This window comes from Macadamia integrifolia, chromosome 3 (assembly GCF_013358625.1).
Source record: "Macadamia integrifolia cultivar HAES 741 chromosome 3, SCU_Mint_v3, whole genome shotgun sequence".
Lineage (NCBI taxonomy): Eukaryota > Viridiplantae > Streptophyta > Magnoliopsida > Proteales > Proteaceae > Macadamia > Macadamia integrifolia.
Window position 1 is genome coordinate 28066254 of NC_056559.1, and position 25667 is coordinate 28091920.

At 35.7% G+C, this 25667-nt stretch overlaps 1 protein-coding gene, 2 long non-coding RNA genes and 1 pseudogene across 9 annotated transcripts; all 4 read left to right on the forward strand.

Moving 5' to 3' along the window:
- Positions 1-1132: 1132 nt before the first annotated feature.
- On the forward strand, positions 1133-4487 carry LOC122074310 (probable leucine-rich repeat receptor-like protein kinase At1g35710). The gene has a single exon (XM_042639139.1). It carries the CDS (start codon positions 1133-1135, stop codon positions 4235-4237), a length of 3105 nt encoding a protein of 1034 aa, XP_042495073.1. The 3' UTR covers positions 4238-4487.
- Positions 4488-5411: 924 nt separating this feature from the next.
- Positions 5412-6414, forward strand: LOC122072670. Its single transcript, XR_006138563.1, has 3 exons — positions 5412-5816; positions 5893-5953; positions 6360-6414. It is a non-coding gene; the product is annotated as an uncharacterized LOC122072670 (long non-coding RNA).
- A 44-nt stretch (positions 6415-6458) lies between these two features.
- LOC122073369 lies at positions 6459-10536 on the forward strand. Of its 7 annotated transcripts, none has more exons than XR_006138763.1 (5): positions 6459-6498; positions 8244-8861; positions 9417-9483; positions 9593-9914; positions 10013-10536. It is a non-coding gene; the product is annotated as an uncharacterized LOC122073369 (long non-coding RNA). The 7 variants fall into 7 exon arrangements; XR_006138764.1 differs by lacking the exon at positions 6459-6498 and adding an exon at positions 7148-7192; XR_006138761.1 differs by lacking the exon at positions 6459-6498 and having other exon boundaries at positions 7809-8861; positions 9593-9754; positions 9844-9914.
- A 5952-nt stretch (positions 10537-16488) lies between these two features.
- LOC122074311 overlaps positions 16489-25667 on the forward strand; it is a 14838-nt pseudogene continuing 5659 nt past the window's right edge.

Genomic DNA, 25667 nt, shown 5'->3' on the forward strand with positions numbered 1-25667 from the left:
CTAAATATCCGAATTCATGGTTATAGGCAGTTAATGCAGTTTCTACATACCTATCATGGGGATGGAGATGGATGGGTTTGGGTCAGGTCACTGACACTGGACAAGTTGAAAAAAAAAAATGGAACCAATGGAAGGAAGGAAATTCAGAAATTGATTAATTGTCTGAAGTAGAATCTAGAAATGGAGATTGATTCCCTGCAGCCAGCCCCTCCTCGTCCACATCAAAGAATATATAGATAGCATTTAATAAGATAAAGAAACCAAAACCAATGGAACGAAAACTCTCTCTCTATGATTGTAACTGTGATTCTACTTCTTCAGTTGAGATCGGGTCTTCGTTCTAATTAGAACCCTCATTCTTGGCTTCGTTCTCATCTCCTTATACACCAGGCCCAAGAGAAAGGACCTTGGGTATTCAACAGTTTGCACCATACTCAGACCCAGTCTTCTCAATCAGTTTTATACTTCAACAATTTAGAATAACCAAATAGAACAGTTTGACCTGTTGCCCGTTGGGAACGTCTTGACTAATGAAGGAATAAGAAGTTTAATTTAATATTAGAAATTATGGAGCTGATATCTTGACTAATAATTACATGGTTGGATCAATTTTGTTGGATGGTGTCAATTTAATGGAGTAACTAGATAAAAACATAGAGAAAAAGTGACCTCCGCCATATATTTTGACTTGAATCAATTATGAAATCATGACCATTTATAAACTATTTGGGTTTGAATAGTTTTTTAAGGTTTTAAAATTTTTTTTATTCAAACAGCTACCTTTTCGTTACGTGTCTTTCAATTTTAATTGAGATGGATGTCTAAATTGAATTGTTATATTGTTTTATTTATTTATTTATTATTGAAATGGACGTTCAGATTGATTGGATCAGTATCGGTTTAAAATGATCCTGAGTCTTGACCGTTCAAATATGAATCCACGGATCATGGTCACGACCAAATCCATAAATTCCTTATGAACGACATGGACTGTTAACCAAAGGTCCCACACAATTTATGAAGGCTTCAAAAGTCTGCAACAAGTAAATGCGACAATAGAGACTGAATTGTCTTCAAAAAACAAGATATCACCAGTTCTTCTCTATAAATTAGCAATCAAGGTGACAACATAATGGTTGATTCACTGGACTTGAATTCCCCCATGGCTTACTACTCATCCACCCATTCTTCTCCGACTCCATTAATGTCGTTTTTCTATCTTTGCCTTATCATCTTATTCCTCAGTACTTTCTCTGCGTTTGGTAGTGGATTAGGGGTTTCTTCCTCTCAGTCGTCATCAAGTGAAACAGAGGCTCTACTCAAATGGAAAGCCACTCTCCAAAACTACTCTGTCCCTGCTCTCCGTTCTTGGAAGCTTACATCATCATCCTCAGCACCAATCCCCTGCTGCAACTGGTTTGGTATAACTTGTAACAAAGCCCGAACCAGCGTGATTGAGATTAGCCTTCCAGGACTGGAGCTGCAAGGTACGCTTAACAACTTCACCTTCTCTTCCTTTCCCAATCTATTCAGTCTCAATCTCAGTGGCAATGGACTCACAGGAGCCATACCAGATCAAATTGGTAGCCTCTCCAAACTGATCACCTACCTCGATCTCAGTGGCAATGAACTCAGTGGTCCAATACCTTACGTAATGAGAAATCTAAAAAATTTGGTTATGCTGGACCTAGATACAAATAAGCTCAGTGGTCCAATCCCTCATTCTCTGTCTAATTTAACTAGACTAGAGTTCCTCTATTTGAATTCGAATCAATTATCTGGTCCAATGCCTTCTGAAATCGGAGATATGAAAAATTTGAATGATTTGGTGCTATCTGAAAACAACCTCATTGGTCCAATCCCTCATTCTCTGGCAAATTTAAGTAAACTAGAGAAGCTCTATTTGTATTCAAATCAATTATCTGGTCCAGTGCCTTCTGAAATTGGAGATATGAAAAATTTGGTTGACTTGCAGCTATCTCAAAACAACCTCAGTGGTCCAATCCCTCATTCTCTGTCTAATTTAACTAGACTAGAGTTCCTCTATTTGAATTCGAATCAATTATCTGGTCCAATGCCTTCTGAAATCGGAGATATGAAAAATTTGAATGATTTGGTGCTATCTGAAAACAACCTCATTGGTCCAATCTCTCATTCTCTGGCAAATTTAAGTAAACTAGAGAAGCTCTATTTGTATTCAAATCAATTATCTGGTCCAGTGCCTTCTGAAATTGGAGATATGAAAAATTTGGTTGACTTGGAGCTATCTCAAAACAACCTCAGTGGTCCAATCCCTCATTCTCTGTCTAATTTAACTAGACTAGAGTTCCTCTATTTGAATTCGAATCAATTATCTGGTCCAATGCCTTCTGAAATCGGAGATATGAAAAATTTGAATGATTTGGTGCTATCTGAAAACAACCTCATTGGTCCAATCCCTCATTCTCTGTCTAATTTAACTAGACTAGAGTTCTTCTATTTGAATTCGAATCAATTATCTGGTGCAATACCTCAAGACTTTGGTAGCCAAGCATCTATTGTAGAATTTGAGTTGTTCGACAACGTCTTATCTGGAAGCTTACCACAACAAATATGCCATGAGCGATCACTTCAAAAATTTTCAGTTTCTAACAATAATCTCATGGGTCCTATTCCTGACTTTAGAAATTGCACAAGTTTAATGAGAGTTCGACTCGACAACAACCGATTAGTAGGAAATATAACTGACAGTTTTGGTATACATCCACATCTTTATTACATTGATATGAGTCACAACAGACTATATGGAGAGTTGTCACCAAACTGGGGAAAATGTAAGAATTTGTCCGTTCTGAAGATTTTTGGAAATAATATTAGTGGGAAGATACCACTTGGGGTTGGTCAGTTAACTCAACTTGGAGAACTTGATCTTTCTTCCAATAAAATTGCTGGAGAAATACCAAGGGAATTGGGTAGTTTATCCACATTGTTACACTTGAATTTAAGTGGAAACCATATTTCAGGGCATGTACCAGTTGAAATTGGTAAATTAATCAATTTGGAGCTTCTTGACCTCTCGGCAAACAGGTTAATTGGATCAATCTCGGTTCAGCTTGGTCAATGCTCCAAATTGCTGTCATTAAATTTGAGCTGGAATTCATTGAATGGAAGCATTCCATCTCAAATTGGTGATCTAGTATCCTTACAAATTCAGTTGGACCTTAGTCATAACTCAATTAGTGGATCGATACCACCTGAGCTTGCAAAGTTGATGATGCTGGAAATTTTGAACTTATCCCATAATATGATCACAGGCTCAATACCTTTTTCTCTTGAAAATATGGTTAGCTTAGTATCTCTTGATCTATCCTACAATGAGTTAGAGGGTGTTGTTCCCAACACTAGGGTTTTTAGAAATGCTTCTTCACCTCAAGCATTTAGAAACAATAAGGGGTTATGTGGTGAACTTCAAGGTCTACTTCCTTGCAATCCATCTCTTACAAGCAAAGGATTGAAAAAAAATGGACATAAAGTCGTCATATCCATCGTTGCTTCTTTGATAGGACTTTTGTTCCCAATATTTGCAATTATTGGCGTTTTCTTCCTCGTGCGAAAAAAAGTGAAAAAAGGGAATATAGAACAGGCAAGAAGAAACCATGGAAATGTATTTTCAATATGGAATTTTGATGGAAAGATTGCTTATGAGGACATTATTCAAGCAACAGAGGATTTTGATGCCAAATATTGCATTGGAATTGGAACTTATGGGAGTGTTTACAAAGCAGTGCTACCTACTGGCCATGTAGTCGCCTTGAAGAAGTTCCATCCGTTGGAAGGTGAGATGATAGTTGATGATGAAAGCTTTGAGAATGAGATTCGTGTGTTAACAGAAATAAGGCATCGAAACATAGTCAAACTTTATGGATTCTGCTTTCATCCACGATGCATGTTTCTTGTTTATGAGTACATGGAAAAAGGAAGCATAGCACGTATCTTAAGCAATCAAGCAGAGGCTATTGAGTTTGATTGGCAGAAAAGAGTAAATGCCATAAAAAGTGTGGCCAATGCTTTGTCTTACTTGCATCATGATTGTAATCCCCCAATAATTCATCGGGATATTTCAAGCAAAAATATATTGCTGGACTTGGACCTTGAGGCTCATGTATCTGATTTTGGCATTGCAAGATCATTAAAGCCAAACTCATCTAATTGGACGTCACTTAAAGGAACTCATGGATATGTTGCTCCAGGTATTTAAAATTTTCAATGCTATATACTAATTTTTTTTTTATTGTAGTTTGAGGTTTCTTTATTTTTACTGAATTGGGCCATTAAAGTATTTTCCATCTTAGTATTGAAAAAGGAAAAGATAATGTGTTTGCATCTTATACCTTCAAGTCCAAGGGGAGCATCAAATTATTATAGTGAAAAATATAATGTTTGAACTTTGAAAGATTTAGTTCACAATCATAGGACTTTGATTAAAAAATTATATTTTATTTTCTTTTAATTACAATCATTTCAGAATAATAGGATGAATATTGCCATGTCTTATTGTTTGTTATTTATATGTTACATGAGAAATTATTAAATTTTCCATCAGTAAATACCATTTAGATTCTTTTTTACTTAAGTTAATGCATTATATAAATTAGAATGAGAACAAAATATTTCACATGGACTAACCCATGTCTTGCAAGTAGTGAAGCGTTATATTCACTAGGCATAGTGCATAAATATATATATATATATATATTAAAGGCCACAATGCTCAATATTAATGGAGAAATATTGGGCACAAGTTTCTTCCAAAGCCATAGAGAGGACATCTCTATATGAACCACACTTTTTAGCGATATACTTTATTGGATGGGCCCCAAATTTTGTGGAGACGTAGATCCCAAGTCTCTTATTCACATTTGATGTTTCAGCCTCACAGAATTTTCTTGGTGGCAAAATGAATTATTAAAAGTTTTATGATTACAGAGAGGGTGCATGGATACCAAGAGGTGCATAGATACAAGGTAAATAACTTAAGGGAAAGTGGTTTCTGTTTCAGGGGGGGGCACGGGGAGCATGGCCCCTGTGCCCAGACACATGGGGGTGAAATGACTGCTCTATCCCCCATGAAATACAAAATGATGCCTTATTGATGCTTTCTCGCACGCTCCCATTGGCCCTAGTATGTGCACACGCAATGACCAGGCTCCCCACCTAGGAAACACTTCCCCATAACTAAATTTGAGTTTAAAATTGATAATTGATGAGTGCAGACCATGCTCTACCATATTCATCATTTAAAATATATTGTAGTTTCTTGTTTCTATTAAAATGTGTTTGTTGTCCTATTTATACATTTTCACTCAGCCTCTTTCTTTTCTGACCTTGCAGAGCTTGCATACAACTTGGCTTTAACTGAGAAGTGTGATGTATATAGTTTCGGAGTAGTGGCATTAGAAACAATTATGGGAAAGCATCCAAGGGAGGTCATCTCATCCTTAACATCATTAGTTGGCCAAAAGATTCTACTAAGGGACATGTTAGACCCATGCCTCACCTTTCCATCAGACCAAAATGTTGCAAAGGATGTGGTTTCTATTGTGAGAATAGCACTTGCATGTTTACGTAATCACCCACAATCCCGCCCAAATATGCATCAAGTATCAAAAAAGCTACTTTTTCTCCAACCATCATTTGTGGAGAATTTTCATACAATTACTGTAGGTGACCTAAATGCTATTGAAATACAATAATTATGATCGACGGCTCATTTGACCAACAGGGGACTGATGCAATTCGCTTAAGACCACAATCAAAATTAAACAATAAATCTCAAGGTTAGCATTTTGTTGATTTCATGGTTATCAATCCATTTCATTCCAAAACTATATCATCCTTTTGGGCTTTTGATAGGGATGGCATGGCTAAAGTCCTCACTGTGTAGACCATAGAGCCGATCTTTATTTCTTTGGAGGTGATTCTTTTCTGAAAACTTTTGTAATTATGATTTATCTATTTTAATACGTATGCTTAGAATTATTATTTATATGATTTTAATCTTACTAAATGAGGTTTTTCTTTTGTCAATTTAAGTCAGTCTAATCTTTTTCTTATTTTGGAACTTGGAAGTGGTAGTTAAAGTTGAAGGAAGCCGCAAAGGCTGCCTTTTTGTTTCAGCTCATGTTGTAGTGATGATTGATTCCAAGGGGTTCCTTTTTTGCCTACCACTTCTCTTCCATAGTAACATAGACTCAATTTGGTTGTATAAGATATTATTGTAAATGAGGAAATGTTATGTTGTCCAATTATCATGTTCCTTATCTTATGCTTTAGTTATCTTGTCTATCAAGCTTATCTAATGTATCATTTTTTGGATACAGAGGGAATATGAATAATTCAAGGTTGTAAGGTGTTCGGTGGCTGGATAAAAAAAAAGGAAGTCAGTTGCGACTTCTGCAGCAGAAGAAAGAGAGTTGAAGGAGGGAGAGACGTATTTATTGTAAAAGAGGTTCACTTTAGGTAAGTTTCAATTCTTTATTTTTATATTTATTTTTATTCCTATATTTTGGCTTTAGATTTCTGTTTTTGCTGATGGCTATGCCGAAGGTAAAGCAGTTTTCTAAAGAGCCTTGATTTTTTTGCCTTCGAAGCTCTGTTTTGCTGATGACCATGCCAAAGGTGAAGCAGGGTTTTGAAGTGGTATTGTATATCTCTTTCCTTCTTTTTATTAATTCAATTGCTGACTTTTAGCCAAAAAAAGAAAGAAGGAAAGAAAATAAGGAGAGAGCCAGAGACCAAATAGGGAGAAGGAGAGGCAGAAAGGGAAACCTCTAGAGTGGGAGAGAGGTGTGTGTACTATCCTAAAAAGAAGGAATAAATGGAGAAGAAAAGAAAAAGAAAATTTAGGAGAAGAAAGAAAGGAGAGAGGGAACTGTGTTTTGTCTTGGAGTAAAAGAAAGAAGAAGATATATCAGTTGGACTTTAACCATTATTTGGCTATAGGATTTTAAATTGGTTTTATTGTTTATAAATTGTAATTGGACATATGTATTGAAAGAATTTGTAACTATGAATGGAAAATGTTCAGGGTTAGATTTAGTTGGACTCTCTATATGGAATAGAACCCTAAGGCATTGTTGTATGCTTGTATAGGTAGTAGTGTCCTGAAGTGAGTGAAACCCCAGCTGAAATTTTCGAGTTAATTGATTGACATGTAAGTGGAACTTGACATGATCCACATATGTATTTATAAATATGTTTACTTATGTTATATTATTCTGAGAAATCAATTGTATTGTTGTTTGTTTGCGAAACATGTTGTAAAGTTCTATAGATCAGAAACTTGGGATTCAGGTCCAGCATTTATTTTCAATGACATAAAGTGGGACTTTTTGCAGCACCCAAGATTTAGATTTATTGGTGGTGGAGAATTAAAGTAACTGCTTTGTATTTGTTCCGTTTGGGGATGTATTCTTTGTATATATATTTTCTTTCAATTCTATTTTGCTGACCATTAGCAATTATATATATCTATAGACATAGACATTTCTTAAAAGAATATGAATTTATGCTATGATTATATAGAATATTTTATAAATGTATTTTTTTTTTGATCTTATAATTGATTTTATACATTATTTATATGAATGACTGTATGACATGATTATAATCCTTTCCAGTAGGGGGTTAGGTGTTAGATGAGGCATACATGTATGTTTATGTTCCTCTCTTAGCCAGCAGAATGGCCCATATAGGATGGGATGAGTTGTGATGTGATGTACCACGTAACCCATGTTTCATCATGTGTGCCATCTAGCCCATGGTTTCGTGTATGTGTGCCACGTAGCTCATGGTTATGAGATCCTGGACTGTGACTATTTGATACACGAGATGCCTCACACTTATGTTTGCAGTTGGCCGTGTATATCTATGACTAAAAAAAGGGAATTCATGGTTTTAAAGTTTAGAAGATTTTTCCATGTTTTCATGAAATGTTTACATTGTTTCAAAAATACTTAGATCTATCATGTTTTATGTTATGGAAAAGTTATGTAGAAAATTTCAGAAAATAGGTATATGTTCTTATGGTGCATATATACAAATAATGTGACATCTTTAAAATTCCTGCTTATGCAACATTTTTCTTGAAACTAAACTACATTTAAGGACGAGAAAATTCTAATTAAAATAGTTAGGATTAGTACTGGTTTCGTTTATATCTGCATTTATTTGAAGGTTGATTATCCATTTGTTATCTTTGACAGTTGGAAAACTGCATCATCCATGTGATACTCATGGTTCGGCTGATGGCTATGCCAAAGGTACATGAGTCATATGAGTTTTCTTTGGTTGTCTTAAGTTTTGTTGATGGCCATGCCGAAGGTGGAGTGTTAAATCAATTCTGTATTTTTTCCCACTTAGGTATGCATAGATTTTAATCTTTTGTACATCCTAATCTATTATTAATAGAATCTTTTGCTGACCTTTAGCTAGAAAAAAATATTGTTCCATTTTTTCTCTAATATATGACTTGTGTAGCAGGTATTTCTTGGAAAAAATGGTGTTCGAGATGCCATTGGTAAGAAGATGCCAAAATTGAAATTGACCTACATATTCAATCACCTTCATTTCAGAGTTGCAAAGGAAAAGCTTACTGATTGGATGTTTATGACTATATCTACTAAGAACAGAGTCAACTTAGTACAGAATTTGCTTTGGATCACATAAAAATGAGATTCACTGCCATTGCAGTGAATATTATAAGCTGAATATAGTGCAAAGGTTCCTCCCTTGTATTCCTGACCAATCCAGTGTCATTTGTTGAATCTTCTTCAGCTATATCTCAGTCAATAATTCTTCTCTTGCAGCAAAAACCCAACAAGGTACTATCTTAAAGTCTAATTAAACAGCTCAAATTCCTGATTTCCCTGGATTGCCTCAAGAACATCAATTAACTATAAATTTAGTTAAATCTCCCAAAGGAGGTTTTCAATGGACTACCTTCCTTATCATTGATTCTGTAAAAAAAAAAAAGATTCAGACCCTAATACCTTATCATTGATTAGCTGGCTGCCGGTAAAACAGTCATCTCTAGTGCTCCAGTATCCCTCCTCCACAGGCATTGAAGGATATCCCCGGTAGGAAATGGCTGATGTCTCCCTAATGTTTTGCTTATGTCAAATGAGGCGCGTCTCCTGTCAATGGGGTAACAAACTATTCCCTTCTCTTGTTTAGGAGGCAATGGAATCATGGAGAAGGAATATATAATAGACCAACATATACTTCAGAGGATATAAACACTGAATATCTCTCCTTTCACTCTCTTTGTTCCATTCAACAGTACAATGTTGGTTTTACATCTTTGATACTTCATATTATACTATGCTCTAGACATATCTGAAGTAGACATTGTCCTGATCGTTTGCTTTGTGTGATAGTGAATTAAAAAAAGAGGACAAATTATTAAAAAACAGAGGAAAGAAGTTTCGGTTGAAAGGGGAAACAGTGAGTGATATTTAAAATTTTTCAGTGTTGGCTTATTTGCATATCTTGCTTGACATTGAATTTATGTTCCTTTTTTATCCTTCTCTCAATATTTCCTTCCTCTTAGCAGGGAATAGCAGCTGCACTTTCAGCTTATTGTCATGCAGAGCTTTCTAGCCGCTGGAAGTGCCTACCATTGTTCATATATTCCTGGGCTTGATGTTGGGGTTGTCTCATGTTCTGCAATTCTTGTATTTGTGGTCAATCGATCTTTTGTGTGGGAATTAAGGAGGTACCTTAACAATTATTATTTTCCTTTCCATGGAAATTTAATTTTCATTTTAGTCTTTCAATTCAAACACTATATATTCCTTGTCATAGTAGTGTTGGAAGGAAGGGGGCACACAAGAGTTAAGGCTGCCTAAGAGTCCTCTTTCACCCGTACACTAAAGGTTAGGTGGTGAGACTTATTTGGAGATCTGCATGTGGATTGCGTATGCGAGTTGGTTACTGACTAAACTCTCTCTCTCTTTCTGTTTCTATATAAAAGGTGGGGGAGTGAGAGGGTAATGTATAAAGGTAAATATATTTCTGATTCTCAAACCATGAAGCAGTCTTCTTGTGAGATCTCGTTTTTACTTTGGTCTTTGTGAGGACGAAAGAGGGGAGGAAAGAAGGAAGAGAAGGCGTTATCTTGTATTGGGTTGTGGCATGACGGTGTTCTCTCTGTCAAGGAAAGAAAGAAAGGTACTGAGTCTTTTATGTATTTTTTAATGACATGTTTGAAGGTGAGAGTACTATAATTTTGTGAATCCACCTTTGTTTGGTGAATTTCTTTGTAATCCAAGATGTAATTTTTTCCCTTGATATTTTGGTAGCCTCTATATTGTCTAGAGAGGAGATCTTGTAACCCTTTTACTATTATAGTGAAAGTTTTTACCTGGACGAGGTCCCGTGGTTTTTTCCCTTTCGTCTGGAAAGGGTTTTCCACGTTAAAAATGGTGTGCATTTGTAGATTGAGTTGATTTGTTTCAGCGTCATTACTTATATATACTTTTGTTATCATTGTGGAACTCCATTAACTTGTACACAAGTGGAAAATTGTTATTTTTTCCAATAAATAGTTGGTGCATGTAAGGGTTTCAGACTAGCTTGGTAGGATATGGAGTTGCCTAATGGGTAATGACTCATGTTGAGCTCATCTTTTTTATTTTGATGCAAGAAATAACTTATATTAAAGGAACAGAAGCACCATTAGATACAGAACTAGGCATAGAAATGCCAGCCAAGTCAGCAAGAAAGAAAGGAGATAAAAAGTTTGGGGGATTAAAAGTGAGAAGCTCGACTATGAGATCCAAAGTTAGCAAGGGAGTCTGCAACAGTGTTCCCTTGCCGAAAAGTGTGCTTAAAATAGATTTGAGGGTAAGGTGAGATAGTCATCGATGATGTGAGCGATCCTCCAAGGAGAGACACTAGCAATCCGCTTAAGGAGATTGATGATCATTAAATTATCACTCTCCAAAATGATATGGCTGAAACGTAGCTCTACACTTTGTTTTATATTGTAGTTTTCTCTTCATAGCAGCATAGTGGAATATTTGATCTCGAAAAGACGAGAATGAACTACTTATTTCACAAGCTATTCCTGTTCTGATATTCCAATTATTGTCTTTTCTTGTTTGGCATTTTCTCATAATTTTGATTTCTAGTTTCTGAATTTAAATTTAAGGTTCTGTGGTTAAATTTTTTCCTAAACCCAATGTAATTACTCCCTTTTCCATCTCGATTAACAAGATTAGTGACTTGCTGGTTGTGCTAATTGTTCCTAAACTTGGTTAGCAAAGTGCATGTGACTACAAATTGGTTCAATTATCCATATGAAATGATAAAAATTATCCCTATGCTATATGGGAACATGGGCAGCATAATTGTTGTATAATGCTATATCAAATGATGATTCAGACAACATAATGGCTGTATGACACTATATCACGTGAGGATGTGGACAACATAACGGTTGTATGATACTTTATCACATGATGATAACAGTTGAAATAATGAATTCTATGTAAGCTAGGATAAAAAAGTCACATGTACTTTAAATCCAGTTGTGGTTGATGATTCTCTCGACTCAAGGGCAAAGACATCACTTTCTTCTTGCTTTCTCGAAGGAAACAGTCTTCTGATAGAGATTCGGCACTTTCTTGGCTTCTCTATAAATTTTTATAGAAATTGTAGGTTTTCTAGGGTTCTTGCGAAAAATCAGGGTTTTGGAGTATTCCAGTGGAATTTGGAGATTCCAACACACTTCTCAGGATATGTGCAGAAGTTAAGGCTTTTCTAAGATTTCCTAAAAGGGAATTTCTTGAAGAATTTCCTCAGGATTTTCTTCATATCTTTTCTTATTTTATGACCCCCAATTATAGGTTTTCCAAAATGATGGCATTTTGGTAAATAAAGGGTAAAAAATAAGGCAAAACAGCCTAAGCTTGGGCGGATGGGCCTAAAATTGGGGCGATTGGAGCCTCCTGGGTAGGGGGGGGATCTAATAGATTCAAGGTTTTTGAACTTATGGGTGATTCGGGTATCGAAATTTTATGCACGATATGCCAATGGAATTGTCTTGATGAGTGCTATCTAACAACGTGAGAATTGAGCTCTTTTTTTTTTCTCTGAACTCCATGGGAATCGAGAAAATGAAAGATTTAGCTTATTCTAGCGAAGTTCTAGGATTCCCAGGAAAGATGGCAACTACTTTCGGTCACCTCCACATTATTTGCTGTCACTTAATGTGAAAATTATTGGTAAATTATTTGACACATTATCATTCGACACTCAGGGTTTAGGGTTTGGGTTGGTTTGTAATAGGTATTAAGGTGTTTCCAGAAAAAACTGAATCCTTTGTGAAAGTAAGTGTACAAACTTTGTCCACGCCCATAACTCAAGAGTTAATTGGAAATCCTTTAGCAAGAACTTGACTAGTATTTGTTTCATTTTCTATTTACATGCATATATTTAATGTCTTGGCATCACCCATTACTCTCTTTTGGTAAACATCATCACCCATTACTCAACTCTGTATAAAACGAATAGGAAAAAGAAACATGTCCTGCTGGTGTAGGAAATGCTCAGAGTTAGGGTGCATGAAAAGATGACGCTGCCCCCCAGCCCCAGGACCTTGAAGATGTTAGCACGTGCCCTCTCACTGGTCCTACGTATTGGTGTCCATGTCAGCACGACAAGGTTCTTTCGTCCAAAATGAAATTAGTTCACTTATGTGTATAGAAGTTTTTCCATTATAAACAATGTTTTAAAACTGAAAATTGGGAACAGGATTCATCAAACCCTTTTTTTTTTCTTTCTTTCTTTTTTGTTGAAAGGATCATCAATTCCAAGTCTACTCATCTTAGAATCAACCAGACTTGCCTTGACTCATCTAAACACAGTATACATGGAATCGGGTATAATTGGGAATAGACTTGGTTGCCTCCGAGTCGACTCGATCGACTTTGAAAAAATTCTAAATGAAGTCAAACAATTCATCAACTGATTTCTTATCTACATTTTTTAACTATAAGGACTAATGCTCTATATATGGCATGGTAAAGGAAACCAACCCACCTTTTGAAAATCAATCCATTATTTATTGAAAGTTGGAAAGATATTTGGTTGCGCATTATACTCCGCTTGTTAACTGTTGTGTACGCTAGCCTATTTGTTTTTTTTTTTGGATAAAACAGAAGAATTATATTAAAACTAACGAGGGAGCAAATGCATCTGAATGCAAATATGGTACATCCTAATCTATTATTAATTGAATCTTTTGCTGACCTTTAGCAGAAAAAAAAGTATTGTTCCTTTGTTTCTCTAATCTATATGACTTGTGCAACATGTATTTCTTGGACAAAATGGTGCTTGAGTTGTTGAAGTAAACAAATTGCCATTTCTGGTTTATGTTTCCCGAGAAGATTTGACAAATAGAAAAAAGCTGAGACCATGAATTCTTTGGTAAAGCCTGAATCTTTTTTTCTTTAATTTGCACCAGCATTAGGTATTTTTTTCCCATTCTATATCTAGTAAATCTGTTTTCTTTGGTTGTCTTAAGCTCTGTTGATGACCATGCTAAAGGTGAAGTCTTAAGTCAATTATGTGTATATATATATATATTTTTTTTCCCGCCTAGGTATGCCTACATGTTAATCTTTTGTACATTGAAAAAAAAAAATAATAACAACTCAGCCTTATCGAAACTAAATGGGGTCGGCACATGCTTCCAAGCAAAGCCAAAAAGAAAAAAAAATGAAAGAAAAGGAAAATAATAGGAGAGAAATACAACAACTCAAAAAAATCCCACCTAAATAGGATCAACTCTGAGGATCCTAGCCCTCCAAATAGCTCTATTTTAGGTCATACTTTAGACAGTCCTAAATTGTGCATGTCTTTCTTCACCACTTCTTCCACCTAATGTTTCTGAAGAACAATCAAGATTTGATCACCACAAAGAAGCTGGAGTCGTAAATGCTATGGCAAAGCCCAAGTAAAGAAGAAACTTTGTGGAAAGACATGCAACCGCTAGCCTAGATGGTGCTGCATGTGTGGTGGCTAATGTAGCTAAAGAAGGAGAAGAAAATAAAGACAAGAGAAACTTCAACATAGATAAATGCCCTCCAAAATATTTAAGAGGGGATTGAAGGTAATCAATTGCATTTTCTCAGTAATAGATAGTTCTTCAGCTGATTTTGTCTTACTTTGGTTATACTAACCGCTATGGCCAGTTCTTCATATCTCTTAAAAGAAGCCATCCATGTTATAGTGGCTGTGATGAAGATAAAACAGAATAATGGGGTAAAATGTAGAAGATTAAGAATCTTTATGAGCCTTCTTATGAAGAAATGTTTAATTATTCGGCTTCATCCTATAAATTAAATACTCAAGTTTGAACGAGGTTGGATGGATATATGGCTGTGTTACAGAGGATATCTGTATATGGACTTGTTAAAGTTTTAGGCTTATGAAACTGCGTTTGTCTTTTATTCATTGCCACTACAAAAAAATTCACTTGTAGCTACAGATATTTAACTGCAGTTTCAAAATCCGTAGCTATAAATGTCCTATAACTACGGTTTTTCTATGCTTAATAATAGGAGATACATATTGCTGCGGTATTTCAAAATCACAGTAATAGAGGATCTTGTAACTGCAGAAACAAAATTGCAGCAATAAATCATAGTGATATGATATACTTGTTATTGCGGAATTTAAAATCGTAGTAACAGAAATCTTGTAACTACAGAAATAAATCATAGTAAAAAATCGCAGTGACAAAAAATCTTGTAACTATGGAAATAAAATCGCAGTTAGAAAAAATGTAGTAATATGTGCTACTTATTGCTGCAGTAGTTAAGATCGCAGTAAAAAAAATCTTTATTACTGCGGAAACGAAACTACAGTTAAAAAGCACAGTAACAGAAACCTTGTAACTACAGAAAAAATCACAATAAAAAATCGCAGTAACAAAAAATCTTGTAACTACAAAAATAAAACCGTTGTTAGAAAAAACACAGTAATATATGCTACTTATTGCTGCAGGGGTTAAGACCGTAGTAAAAAAAATCTTTGTTACTGCGGAAACTAAACTATAGTTAAAAAGTGCAGTTACAGAAACCTTGTAACTACGGAAACAAATCGCAATAAAAAAGCACAGTAACAGAAAATCTTGTAACTATGAAAATAAAACCGCAATTTGAAAAAACACAGTGCTATGTGCTACTTATTGCTACAGGAATTAAGACTGCAATAAAAAAAAAATCTTTGTTACTGCAGAAACGAAATTGCAGTTAAAAAGCACAGTAACATAAACCTTGTAACTACAGAAACAAATCATAATAACCATTTGCTTTCCAACCTTTAGTCGGTGTATTCATGAGACCTATGGAGGTTCCTTCTCAATCTATTGAGGCCATAAAGATCCCTGCTACTTGATATGAATTTTGGGCTAATTTCCTGAACCAAAGATAGGTTTTTTTATTGGACTTTAGTTTACTTTCTTTTATCTTTTTAATGGCCTATTGCAGTTTTTTAAGCTTCAAAGTTAGCTTTGTTCGTCAATATTTTGACTCTATTTGTGGGTGCATAAATTATATTCAACAGCTGATGCTTTTTGGGAGGATATTGACGGATGGGAGGCTAAATACAAGAATGAATTGTGTTTTGAGTGACAACCTGACCTTGAAGAAAAATGTTCAATTATTTGAGACTTTAAGGAAATTGGCAATCTCTAATGTCATTTAGTCTGGTATCTATTAATTTTTAAATGGTAGGTAAACTTATATTTTTTTAGCTTACTAATGATCCTCATATGTCACATGGAATGATTAATTTCAATTGTAATATCGTTTATACATTTTTTCTTAATCCGACTCATGCTGTTGATCAAACTAACCCCCAGGGCCAAGAATTACTCACCAATTCTTTGGTCCTTATTTTTAACTATTATTTTCATTGAGAATAATTCTGTATACTTATGAATTAGTTATGTTTATGAATGAAGTTTTATGGATTTTTTTTAGATTGATGTCCTCCAATTGCGGTTGGTGGGTTAAAGTGATAGAACTTACTTGGTAGTGTATAGGAGTTCTAGTAATCCTTTGACATAACCGTGGACATGTTTTTGGGGTAGAATTTCTTGCTACAACTTCTTCAGCTTCTTATTTTCTCAGAGAAATTAGGACAAGTTCTGAACGTGATAAAATAGTGTTTTCATTGAAAAATAAGGTTGATATAACGCAAACCTTAATTACTAAACTTTTGTCAACCATTGAAGATTTACGTTCTGAGTTTGACATGAAAGATTATATACTCTCTCTTTCACAATCGATGGAACAAGTAATATAAATATTTGAAGTTTCATATTAAACTATTTAAAATGTAGTGATTTTTATATTTAACATTTTTTTTTAATGATAATCCATTGCGGAAGAGGTTCTCTCTCGAGGCCTGGCGAGATTGACCCACCAAAAAGATATTATGCCCATTTGTGGCCCTAAAGGCGTTGTAACCCCTGGGCACATCTTATTCGCCGATGATGTCTTTATCTTCTCGAATGCTTCATCCAGGTATGTGGCTAACCTTAAAAATTTTCTTATGAAATATCAGGAGTTCTCTGGTCAACACATCAGCTTCGAGAAAAGCAAGCTCTTCCTAGGGAAAATTTCTCCAACTCGTAAGCAAGCCATAGCTGAGACTTTGGGCATCCCCATTTGCAGCTTTCCAACTCGATACCTTGGTGTTGAGATATTCAAGGGAAGAATCACAAAGGAGGCATTGCTGCCTGTGTTGGATAAAGTAAAGGGGCGCCTTGCTGGATGGAAAGGTAAACTTTTGTCGATGGCGGGCAGGGTGGAGTTGGTTAGATCAGTCATATCCGGTATTCCTAATCATAATTTTGCTATCTATTGGTGGCCCTCTGCTCTCCTTGTAACCATGGAAAGATGGATGAAGAACTTCATCTGGGCAGGGGAAGTGGATACCTCAAAACCAATTACAGTGAAGTGGGAGTCTGTTTGCAAACCGAAGGAAGAAGGGGGTTTAGGTATCAGAAGACTCAGAGACACGAACATGGCAATGCTGTGTAAATTGGTATGGAGAATAAAGCATGAGAAATCTGCTGCCAATTCCTTTCTTAGAGCCAGATTTGTGAAAAAAGATGGGTCATTTAATAGAGGTTGTTGGCCGTCGTCTATTGCTCTGGGCATCAGAAAGGTGTGGAAGACTGTGGAGGCAAATGAACGTTGGATTATTGGGAGAGGCGATCTAGCAAATTTCTGGAAAGACAAATGGTGGGGCCCTAGGTCTATTCTTGAGGAGATTCAGATTCCTGACCTCCCTCCCCTCTCTTGCAACGCTAAGGTTTGTGATTTCATCAGGAATGGAGAATGGTCACTTCCAGAGGTCCGCTCTCACTCTCTCAGACAAATTTTCCTTGCAATTAAAGAGGTGAAGATTCCTAGTGCCCAATTTGAGGACTTATGTATATGGCAGCTATCTCCTCTTGGTTCTTTTACTACATCGTCAGCGTGGGAGGATATTAGAGGAGTTGCTCCGGCAGTGCATTGGAACTCTTTGGTTTGGCACAATAACCTCCCTCCAAGAATTGCTACCTTTGGATGGCGACTAGCCCATGAGAGACTCCCAACGGACGAGCTTATAAGAAAAAAAGGAATTTTCCTAGTCTCTCGATGTAGCCTCTGTGAGCAGTACGAAGAAAGTATGGAGCATATTTTCCTTCACTGTCCTTTCTTCAGAGATATTTGGGAGAAGTTCACCTCTTGTTTCGCAATTCGATGGTCTGAACATGAGTCAATTGATAGCTTATTTCAGTGGTGGAAGAGGAAATCAAGATCGATCAATTTAAAAAACTCTTGGATGATAGGGTTTACCATCATTGCTTCTCAAATCTGGAGGGAAAGAAATATCAGACGGTATGAAGGAAAAAAGAGGAATGGGATCTACTCATTTCAATACATCTGCCAGGATCTTGCTCTATATGCAGGGACTTCTAAGGGTGAAGTGAAATCGATTGCTGATATTATGTGTTGCAGAAAACTGGGGCTGAAGATTGATAACCCAAAGATTGTGCCGCCGCTGGAAGTTCATTGGTGTAAGCCACCGGATCAGTGGATCAAAATTAATGTTGATGGCAGTTCATTGGGAAACCCGGGTCGCGCAGGAGCAGGGGGAATTGTTCGTGACAGTAATGGTCAGGTTTGTAAGGCTTTCAGTACTTTTTTGGGTGTTAAAAAAATATATGAAGCTGAATTTAGCGCTGTCATGGAAGCAATATTGGTTGCTATGAATATGAACGCAAGGGGCTTGTGGATCGAGTCTGACTCCGCAGCTGTAGTGGCTGCAACTCAGAAGATGCATATCCCTTGGTTTGTTTTACAAAAATGGCGGTTTGCTCTCCCATTCCTTCAGTCCATTACATGGAAGATCACCCACTGCTTCCGTGAGGCAAACACTGTGGCAGATTTTTTGGCAAAGAAGGCAGCAAAATCGGGAGCCTCTGACTACTCCACCACTTTTCCCAGTCATGTATTAGATGATTTAGAAAATGATTCCTCGGGTAGGCATAGTTTTCGCTTCTGCTAGGCTCTTGCTTGTACACTCTGCTGATGGCTATGCCGAAGGTGGAGTTTGCAAGTGGCTGTAGTGGTTGCGAGCCTGCTTGAATTTCTTTCTTCTTTGGATGTATTTTTCCCTTTATTTCCTTCAATAAAATCATCCTTTAGCAAAAACAAAAAAAAAAATCCATTGTTATCTTTGTGTGTGATAAGTACCCGGCATTTCTAATGGCCAAAATAAGCCACAACGATAAGGTAAAGTGATGTATAATTAATTATTTTACTATGACTATTTGTAATTTGATTATAAAATAATATTTTTTTATTGTAGGAAATAACTCGAAAACTCAAATTTAGAGCTTGGGAGTCTTGGAACCAAACAAAGCACTTTTAAACTAGTGGAGTTTAATATATATATATATATATATATATTTTTCCATACAATTTGAATTTTTAGAGTATGATGGAGTTTAATTTTTTAGATAAAATTGTGGAATTAGTTATTGTAGATACAATTGATTGGTATAGGGATCATGAATTTTTTTTTTTTTTGTATTTAAGTGATTTGGATGATAAGCAAGATTTATGCATTTTTTTTATATATATAAGTTATTATGGATTGCTCATTGAATGGATTTTATAGGTTCAAGAAACAAGTGTATTTGTATAGAAACATATAAAAAAAAAATATTAATTTTATATATTTGTCACCACTCAAAAATCTCGTATTTATGTCTTTATAATAAAATATTCGTAATTAAAATTCACAGCTATAGATTTTTTTATATAAAATATTTGTCATTACAAAAGCGCAACTACAATTGAGGTAAAAATTTACACATCTAAATTTTGTAGTTATAGATTTTGCTGCAAAAAAAATTTCAGCACTATGAAATCGCATTTATAAATTTTGGAGCACAAAATTTCGTAGCCAAAATTCTTATAAGTTTTGGGGCGTAAAAGTTCGGAGTTAAAATCCATAGCTATAGATTTGCTTTTAAAAAATAGCGCATTTAGAAATACGTAGCAATGGATTTACTACAAAAATATTCGCAGTTAAAATCCGCAACGCAGTTAAAAATACGCAGCAATAGATTTACTACGAAAACATTCGCAGTTAAAATCCGTAGCTATAAATTTGCTGTGGAAAAAAAAGCACACTTACTAATCTGTACCAATAGATTTACTGCGAAAACATTCGCATCTAAAATCAGCAACTATAGATTTGCTATGGAAAAAAATCGTAGTTAGTAATCCACAGTAATAGATTTACAGTGGAAACATCAGCAGTTAAATATCCGCAGTTATAGATTTGTTGCGAAAACAATTTGCAGTTAGAAATCCGCATAATAGATTTGCTGCAGAAACATTCGCAGTTAAATATTCATGGCTATAGAGTACCTTGTCCCTGCGGTGTGAAATCCGCAACTACAGACTTAGCAACGGCATTCGTAGCTGTGGATAGAAAATCGCAGGTAATCCGTAGCAATAGGCTACTCCTTTCACTACGGAAAAAACCGCAGTTATAGGCCTCCTTTGTGATAGTGTGCTATCATATCCTTTTTCCTTTCGATATTGTTTTGAATGATAAGAAAGAGTTAAATGATGAGATATTTTCACTGTTTTATTAATTAGTTACTTCATTGGCAACCTCTGTGGTGGATCTCTTGCGTTCTGCCTATCATTACTCGTCTACCTGAATCTAACATTGAGATCTTTTGATGCAAACCAAAAATGGGATGGATTAAATTGAATCTGGACGGCGGCTTGTTGGGTATCCCAGGGAGAGCTGGAGCAGCCGGTGGTATTTCGGTGATAATTTGGCAAGAGTAGTTTTCACATTTGGGGATTTTCTTTGGCAGATAACAAAATTATGAGGCTGGATTTGCTACCCTTGTCTCAGGAATTCTTAATGCAAGAAATTTGGGGATCCAGAAGCTCTAGATAGAATGCGACTTAGTAGTTGTGGTTATTGTTGTTTACGCAAAAACTAGCTCATGGTTTGTGATGCAAGGTTGAGTTTTTCTTCAATTGTACTTAACATCTATTGAGTGGAAGATCATTCACTACTACAGGGAGGCTAACCTTATTGCTTATTTTTTGGCCAAGGGGCAAAGAATTGTGATTCTTTTACTATGATCTTCCTACTTCCGAATATGCATGATGAGTTGTTGATTGATGCTCAATATAGAATTTGAGATTTCAGTTCACTAGATGATTGTTTCTTCTAGCTGATTGGCTCCTCCTTGCTGATGGCAATGCCGAAGGTGAGGAGCTCCGATTAGTCTTTTGTCTTTGTGTATCTAGAATTTTACAGTCTCGCGATTGTAATTATTTTTTCTTGGTAGTTTTCTTTTATGACCTTTTAGCCAAAAAAAAAATACTCCATTGGTTACTAGAGAGGTTCAAGTTACTTCTTTTGGTAAGATATGTCTCTTGTTTTATGAACTGGCTTTGGATTTGCTTCCTTGCAATGGGTGGAGGTGGACTATGTTCCGAGACATTAGGGTAGGGGTGTCAATTGATCGGTTAGGGCTGAATCTGCTTCAATATGGAAATGATGAATCTGAAATCAAACCAATAAGGAAAGGTTTGTTATTGGTTTGATATCAATTTGTGTAATTATTGGTTTTACTTATCGAATTGGTTTCGATTTTGGTCTGATTTAGATTCAGTTTAACATGTATATGTATACATAACTAATGAGAAACAAATAGTTTTGAATGAGTTCCAAGGTGTTATCGGTTTAGTTTTGATTTAGGTTCGGTTTTTACATCCAAAGTTGATCTAATAAAGATCGGTTTGGGCTAATTCGGGTTGGTTTCACATGTTCGTTTTGGATTTGAATACACCTATATTAGGAGTAGAAATTTGCTTTCATTTTATTCTTAGATTTTGATGTGGATTTTGTATTTTGTTTCTGTAAATGATGGAAGGTATGTTCATTTTTCTTCCTCCATACCTGAATTGTAGTTCTCTATTTTTTGTTAGAGTCAGAAATATGGTTTTATTTCTACCCAAAAAAATAAAATAAAATATGGTTTATATTTTTTATCGCAACAATTTGATCAGTTTTGGTAACGATAAATTAAAAAGAAAAGAAAATGTTAGAGATTGTAGAGGGAAATTATTAATTGTTTTGCCACATTTAGCAACAGTAATTAAGGGGTGAAAGCTTGGCCCTGACAACCCGAACCTGCCTTGGCCTGCCTTGAGCTCGAACAGGGTTTGGGTCAAATTTTTTGACCCTAAGGGCAGGTTAAGGTTGAAAAACCCCAACCCTGAGTCAGGGTTGGGTTAGGGTTTCAGCCTCAATCGAACCCAACTCGGCCCAAGATTTAACCTTGCATCTTTATAATAGAAATTAGGGCTCCAATAGGTTTTTTATTTTTCTATAACTTTTTAATATATGAGACATGACTGGAAAAAATATGTCAATCAAGGTTAATCTAACAATTATAGAAGCCAAGGTCAACCCAACTCAGGCCAACCCAACCCAACCCGTCCCTGATAGGGTCCATTAGGGCCGGGTTGGGCCTAAATAAGAACCTAACAGGGTTGGGTTGGGCTTGGGTTGAATTTTGATGACCTAGGGTTGGGTTAAGGTTTTAAGAAACTTGGCCCAGCCTGGCCCTATTTCACCCCTAAGTAATATAATATTAACTTATTACCGTCACTAAATATCAATAAAAGAGGCTGTTAATTCCATCATTATAATATATATATAAAAAAAAAAAAGAAAAAAAACTATTTAAGTAGTAGTGGTAAAAATTCACCACACTTTGCTTTACCGTGTTATCTTTTTTTTTTTTTTTTAATGACAGGTATCTAGGCCTTCGTCCTGACTAGTCTTACAGGCCCATACTGACCCCACAACCGCATGGACCGGGTCATACCAAGGTTGAATGAGAGCCATTCAACTTTACCACGTTGTCTATTCTTCAATAGTTCTCACCATTGAATCTTGCACATGTGGAAGTCTCGTACATTAAATAGCTTATTTTTTTATATAACAATTTATATATTTATTTATTTATTCTCAAAACTATTACTTTCGTTGCCTTGGATGCATTTAAACCAATTGCTAAACCATATGATGTTGGAATATCGTTGGACTTCAACGTTGTTCTAACTTCTAACTTCTAAACAACATAAAGCTTGGGTATGACTGAATATTATATATTATATGCCGTTGGAATATTGCGTTGGGTCCGTTGTGGGTCCATAACTAGGGTTGGACCTTACCTGTGGGTGGCGCCGATATATTATCTCCCCACCCATAAAAAGGAGATCAATTGGAGAGTGTAGACTCTACCAAGGCTTTAACGAATTCGAATTGTGGTTGGTCAATTCCAATTAACCATATCTCCCTATAAAATGCAGATCAACGCTGCCTACTCTCAATTTTTCAAGGTTTAAGAATTTGAATAAAATCGGTTGAATCGGCAGATTCAAATCGGATTCAATTTGTTTGATTCTCAAAAATTCTTCGTTGGAATCATCCATGAATGCATTTAGAAGTGGTTTCTCTCTCTCTCTCCCTAGTCACCTCTCGTAGCTAGATCTATAGGATTTGGGGATCTTAGGGTTGAAGATGCAATAAGGGTAAAATGATCTTTAGGTTTAGGATTTTTTTAGTTCAAGTTACAATAAGGGTACAATAGTCTTTTCAATTTAAAAAAACTAACACGTCACTCACCATGTTATGTTTCATGAACCAAAACGTAGTAAATGAAACACAAAAAGGTAGATGTAATTAGGTCAAATCTCTAGGGATATATAGGTAAATTTTTCAAAAAAAAAAAAAAAACAAACTCTAAAAAATTCGAAGATATGTGGAAATATTTTCTTCCTCTTCCCAATTCTATTTTGTATCAGCTAATTTTTAAGCAATCTAATTTGAATCAAATCAATGGATGCTGATCTCATAACATGATCCGGGTATTTAAACCTTGGAGGCTATTCACCAGCTTTAGGATTCAAAAAAAGGAGAATTTACTTTTACTCCCCCACACTTGGCCTATATTTACTAAAATTCCTCTACCTTTTACCTTTTTTACTGATATTCCCCTACTTTTTTATTTTTACATCTCTTTCTCCCCTGCTCTATTTAAATGCCCATATTACCTTTCATTTTCACTTGTAACCTATTACACCTTTTTCATATTGACTGGTTTAAAATATGGTTTGAACCAAACCATTTACAAGTTTTGTCTCATCCAATCATCAAGGATATTGACATAGCTGATGTGTCTTTAAAGATACTATTTATTTATTATTATTATTTTTTATTTCGTCTCATCCAATCATTAGGGATGTTGTTTATTTATTTATTACTATTTTTTATCTCATCCATCATCACAAATTTAGCAATCTATTTTTTTTTTATCGGTATTAGATTGGTATCGGTCTCAACCAATCCAAGGATTAAAAAAATAAAAACTGTGGCACTCGATTATGATATCAACATAGATATAGATCATATACAAATTAAATTTTTTTTTTTTGAATTTACAAAATCCTTGATGATTAGATGAGACAAAAAATTGTTAATGATTTGGTTTGAATCAATCAATTTGAAAAAGAGTCTAATAGGTTACAAGTGAAAAGGAAGGGTAATCTGGGCATTTAAAAAGAACAGGGGAGAAAGAGATGTAAAAATCAAAAGACATGGGAGTATCAGTAAAAAAGTAAAAGGTAGGAGAGTTTTACTAAATATAGGCCAAGTGTAGGGAAGTGATAGTAAATTCCCCAGATATTCGTCTTCATTTCTCCTTTGGCACAAAACAGTTTTGAACCTTTATCTTCCACCAAAGTTTTTTGCCCAAAGATATAATGCGTGCCCAGTAGGCCTTTGTTGCAGATCAGGATTTTGAGTCAGATTAATTGGAAGGTCTCTAAATCAGAGCCTACCTTGCACTGGAAAAACCAAGCTAGCACCCACTCATGCGAGATTGGGGATCATAGAAGGAATTTTCCAAAGTTGCGTTAGTCTGGGAATTCCCGAAATTGCTTTTTGGATTTCATTGATTGAAGTGGTGGGCCTAGCTATATGATTTTGCTATAGAGAATCGCTGTCTGGTTGGGTTGGAATGCATGACACCTCCAGTTCAGAACAAGGCGGCAAGCGAAGAAGCTGTACAATAATTTTGAGCATATTATTTGTTCTATGCAACATTGATGTCAAATCTACAGGTTTGATGTCTTATTTTTCACCACGAAATATGTAGAGGAGGGTTATTAATCCCTCTTTTTCAGTTTTGTCATTCTTTTGGCTGTAAACACAATGTATACCAAATGTTGTAGGTTGCTAAAAGGTGAGAAGCCCCATATAAAAGAATGCGCCTCTGGGGCAGACTAATAATACAAATCTTTCTTAAGATTATATTCCTAGTTCTTTCTCTAACACATTATTTACTTTTCATATTTTCTGTAGCAGACTCATATCCTCCATGACTAGTGTGCTGTGCAGAGTGGTCTCTGTCCTGTTTGAACCCAAAAAGAAGAGAAACCCCGTGAAAGTTTTAATACAGAGCAGTGTGGCATGAATGGAGTAGGAAGGTTTATCTCTCCTCTGCTGGTTCTATCACTGCTTGTAAGGTTGGACATGGTCATTGTTGGCCAAAATATGAGGTTTCTGTTAGCTTTGCTCCATTTGATCAGGGCTCCTCAATCGGCTCGAACCGCCTGTCATTACACTTGACATAGGAGGTATCTGGATGAACCAGTGTTTGGTTCCAGCTTGCTCTTTCTGTCATCGATGAGTTCAGATTTGAATTGTGCACAGGAGTTTGCTGTTTGGTTGCTACGGCAGATCCGATCCAAACCATCAATATAGCAATCCTGAAAGGCAGAAATCTACAATTCATTCAAACGGATGTGATTTGTGACCAATTAGGGGATGCACATGGGTATCAACTAGGATGAACTTTTTGTATTTCACAAGGGTGGGGGTGTCATTTCGACCCTTCTATATCTGGGTGTAGGTACTGTACGACTACGGAGCATTATTTTTCCATAAAATTATATAGTATTATCCCTTTTTTTTGGTTGGTTGGGTGGGTGGGTGGGTGGGGGGGGGGG